The 4,921-nt window shown below is 30.4% G+C and overlaps 1 protein-coding gene across 1 annotated transcript in view; it reads left to right on the top strand.

The window, feature by feature from the left end:
• LOC111638601 (testis-expressed protein 10 homolog) overlaps positions 1-4,921 on the top strand; it is a 42,921-nt gene that overhangs the window by 6,489 nt on the left and 31,511 nt on the right. The window contains exon 2 of the mRNA XM_023384336.1: positions 3,262-3,456. Within this exon, the coding sequence (XP_023240104.1) occupies positions 3,286-3,456 (171 nt within the window). The 5' untranslated portion in view covers positions 3,262-3,285. The remainder of the gene's footprint in view (positions 1-3,261; positions 3,457-4,921) is intronic.

Below are 4,921 nucleotides of genomic sequence, written 5' to 3'. Positions count from 1 at the left end.
GTACGTGTGCTGATCTTTGTAATTATAAATTGTGAATATGTGTGACTAATATTATTTTCTTTTTTATTTTGTGCATGTTATAAGTTATAAATAAATATAAACAAACAACACTAACTCGATAACATTAAATCTAAATACCAAAATGATTAATTTACTGTGTTTTTGTTATTTCTTACTCCTGTTTTTAGGTATTCAGTATTCGGCCGAATAGCAAAAAAAATAGGCCAAATACCAAATAGTAACCGAATATTCGTTACATCACTAGTTATTAAGCATCAAAGTAGTTGAACTAAATCATGTCATCATACACATTGTAACATCTTAAGTGAGAACATCTTAACGGGTTTTACTGTACTATATAAAATGACAAAAAAGCTTACTTTGAGGGTAAAGACAAGTTTTATTTATTTTTTTTAATTTTGAACACTAATAATGTGTAAAATATTCATTAAGAGATATGACACATGATCCCTTTTATGTCTTCACCCTGTCGATCTTTAATTAAGAACCAAAATTTAATAGTATTAATGCCCCTTTATATGCAAGCTACAATCCCACATTTCGTCTCTTAAACTTTACCCATTCTGAGATATTGCTTAATATCTCAGAACAGAAAATAAAGAAATTTAAACAAATTGGATGCCAACATACACACGTGTGCTAATTTTTCTCCTTTTATTGACTTTTTTTTGGGGTTCGGGAGGTCTCCAAACGTGTAGATTTGCAAAAAAAATACTTGAAGGGTCAAATTTGACACAATTCCAATACTTTTCTGTTTTATATACTTTTTACTTTCCAACTTGGAAAGTAAGTTGGAAAGTAAAAAGGAGTCGGAGTCGGCAGATTTTTTGACTACTCCGACTCCACAACCTTGGAATTTCCTCACACAACAAAGGACCTGGGGCTGTATTCTGGTCACTTGTCTCTTCTTTTAGAAATAAATGACATCAACATGAAAGACAAAACTCATCTTTAGGAGACAAAACTGATTCTGGTCATTCATAATGAATGATCTTGTTTTTGCAATTGATGTCATGATTCTATTAGATAGATAATACAAATAAGTGTAAATAATGTCATATCACAGTACAGAATTTTAACCAATAAAATTGTAAAATTTTAAAAAATGAGTACAAAATTATTGAACTTGTAAAGAAAGCATAAGGTTCTAATAAAACACAAAGATTTGTTTTGTTTTATAAAGTTTTTATGGACTATAATGTCAAAACATCTTGGATGATGATGTCTCTCAGAAATTTTAATAACAGTTAGAAAAGCATTAGATACTTAGTTAAGGGGAACTAGGAGGAAATACTTGAAGGGTCAAATTTGACACAATTCCAATACTTTTCTGTTTTATATACATAAGTTGGAAAGTAAAAAGGAGTCGGAGTCGGCAGATTTTTTGACTACTTTAATGTATAAGTATTTTTTGTACTTTAATGTTTCAAAAAGTACTTTTAGAGATTGGCTTGGAGTTATGGATAAGATTAACAGCATATGCAATCGTTCAGTAATTGATATTGAATTATTAAAAGAAGGAGTCCATGGCATTTACAGTGAAATGTAAAGTGGCCACTTTAAAAAAAGATTAAAAGCATTATCTCTATCTCAAAATACTCTTCTAAGATAATGTTCTGTAATTGTATAGCATGAGTGACATCTAGTCATCCATATTTGGATATAATGAAATCAAGGTTACAGACAGAAGACAGCTATCTGCTTATGTCTGGAAAATGAACAAATCTTCAAGGGAAAGTCATCCAGAATCTTGTTTAGGTAGAAACAATGATCTCAAGACACGAACAAAAATTTAGCCATTCAGTAACCAGCTTTGACATAGACATTGTCTCTTGAAAACAAGAGATGGTGATCAGAATATGGCCCCTGATATTAGCTCTTATGTTTCACTTTTGCATAAACCACAAATAAAGGGCAGTGTTATTTGCTTATCTCTAGTTTTTCTCTTCTTTGAACCATTATCTGAGTCTAGTTTTGATACAAAATTTTAAGATAGCTTCTCTGTTCCTTTTTATGTCTGAAATTGTTGTTTTGCCAACAATAAAAACATCAGCCAGACACACTTCAGTTTCTCCTTTATTAAGATAGTAAAATTTCCATCTTTGACTCTATTAGCGAGGTTGCAGCCAATGTTTTCATCTAAAAAATGTGAACGTCGAATGTCAAGTGCCACTATCTTGTAAGCGATGTTCGACATTCTTAGAGATGAAAACATCAGCCACAACCTTGCTATTGTTAACACACACTACTTTCTTTTTGAAGACAGGTCATTCTGGACAAGAATGTTGAATGCTAATTTACTACACATGTACCAGATAACTCACTTCACTACCTTTTACAAAAATTAAACATTTCCAAATTTTCCAACAAGGAAGGAAGGATTTGGGAATTGCATGGGTATTATTGGAACATATAACAGTAGTAGTAACTAATGTTGACAAGATAAGCATATTAAGATTGGCACTCAAAGCCCCAAACACAAAAAGCAGGATTGGGAGCATCTGTACTGGAATTTTCAAGAAACATATATTGCAGGCAGTATAATTCTGAGAATATTCCACACTGAAAAATATGGTTATTACTGTCAAGACCAATAAATTGTCTTTGAAAAGCAATAACCATATTCAAATAGAAAGACATCCATTTATGGCTTTTTGTATTTGGCAATCCAATAAAATGTAAATGCTAAAAAAAAGAAAAAGAAGAGAAGTTTGGATATTTGTTGTCACACTGTATTTGAGACTTAGAAAGACTTTTTCAGAGATCATTAGCAATAGAATATTTACCTTGTCTCCCACTAACTTTTACTGCTCTACAACTGGACATGCTTTTTAGTTAGTTTGAAGATAATGATTATATTGTGTAAGATTAATAGAAAAACCTCCAAAACATTAGTGAATATTTATATTGCCCAAAATGTGATTTTATTGTAAAAAACTTAATTTTATAAATTTTTATTTTGTTAATGATTGGATAAAATTACAATTATCAAAACTTTCAACACTAATGATTTTCTTAAACAATTTGTGAATTTGTCAATGAAATCTTATATTGTGGCAGATAAAAAAAGAATTTGATAGAACAAATAAAGTTTTTCATTTAATGTTTTTATTTCCTTGTTGTTTTATGTGTACAAAGAAATAATTTTATATAAGGTTCTAAATGAAATACTGTTTTAATGTTTGTTTTAGTTACTAAATTGATATAATTTTTATTAATAAATATTATATTTTTTTTCAGGAAAATCAAATAAAACTTAATAAAATGGCAAAAAAGAAAAATGTTGATTTTCAGAAAGTTAAATTTAAAGTTGGACGTTCATTGAAAAAAAATACTAATGTTACAGACACTAGTTTCAAAACTAAAAAAATATTTATAAAAGAAACAGAAAAGCCAAAGACAGAACTTGCCACACATCATAAATTAAATGTGACGGTAAGATTATTTATATATGAAATAGTTATTTTTGTTATAGTGATAATGAAAATTATATATTCTTATAAGAATACTAAGTACATCAAATGTATCTAAATAAATATTAGATTGTAAATGTGGTTTTCTAGATAGTTTTTTCTGAAATGTTATAATTCAGCTGAAATTTGAAAAAAATTATAGATTTATAAATTCCCACTGTTGTCCACTGTCTGTCTGTCTGTGTTCATTTGTCCTTAATCTTGAGAACAGAGTTAGATTGATGAAAGATGAGGCCAGATATGGAAACTTTAGGGATAGGAGGCCCCGATTAACTATACAATTGGTGATTGGTTAACAAACAGTTTGGACTACAAATAAATTGTATAACAAACACTTTCGTGAAAGATTTTTATGTTTGGACAACGAACACTTCACAGAACAAACACCAGAAGAAGCGACATAAAATAATGAATACTGATTGGTCTTCCCTTGTCTTCAGGCAACAATTCGAAATTTTTTAGAGCATGGGAGATATAGATGTTCAACCTGGTATATACTGATTGGATAGTATTCCTCCAAACTTTGAAACTCTCCCTTGTAATTCCAGCCTTTTATTTTTCTGACAAAGAATTTTTTATAGTATTTGTGAGACTGTCGGGTGGGCACTCGTTAAATTTTGCATCAGTTTTTATTTTCGAAAGGTGAGAGTATAATAGCAAACGTAGAGAGTGGGCAGATGATGTCTGATGTTGCTGGGCAGTATGGCTTGAACAGGTTTACAGCAGACGGCAGTTCAATCTTATCTAAGAAAGATAAAGTATAATCAAGAAGATTCAAGCAGCTAAAGGAGTAACAAAAATTACATCTGAGAAATAAAGAACATTGAAGTGCTCATAATGGAAACTGATCTGATGACAGAAGAACGCCAAGAACTCTTGAATGAAGAACACCAAGAAACTCAGCGATATGTTTTCTTTTGAAAAAGAGGATTAATGCCGATATCTACTATTAAACATCTTTTGAAGAAGTGGGAGGATGTCAGAATAATGGTCTTAGAATGGCATTCAAACCAGGTTGAGGTTAATAGGCTTGGGGAGGTCTACAACAACAATGCTATTAATTAATTCTGAAAAATCCTGAAGAGTGAAAAGCAATTGACATAGGACGGATTCTTTAATGCTCCAAAAACAGAAAAAACATAACTGATAAAAATGCAAGATTGTATATATATGTATTTTTATTATTACACTAGCTGCAAGGACCCACTTTGCTGGGTTTTTATTTGTATGTAATATAGTTTTTTTTATATATATAAAAGACTGTTTTTCTAAGTAATCTAGAATCTAGCTGCAAGGACCCGCTTTGCTGGGCAAAAAGTAACGATAGTGAAGATTAAGATAATTACATTATAGCTAATCTTACCCGTTTTCATAGAATGCAAGAATTTGGTCCCCCGTTTCCAGACTAATTAGAGAATTTTTACGTT

The sequence above is a fragment of the Centruroides sculpturatus genome, unplaced genomic scaffold (genome assembly GCF_000671375.1).
Source record: "Centruroides sculpturatus isolate CEXI.00-Female unplaced genomic scaffold, Cexi_2.0 scaffold801, whole genome shotgun sequence".
NCBI lineage: Eukaryota > Metazoa > Arthropoda > Arachnida > Scorpiones > Buthidae > Centruroides > Centruroides sculpturatus.
Note: the sequence above shows the minus strand (reverse complement) of the source record. Positions and strands in the feature narration are given on the sequence as shown.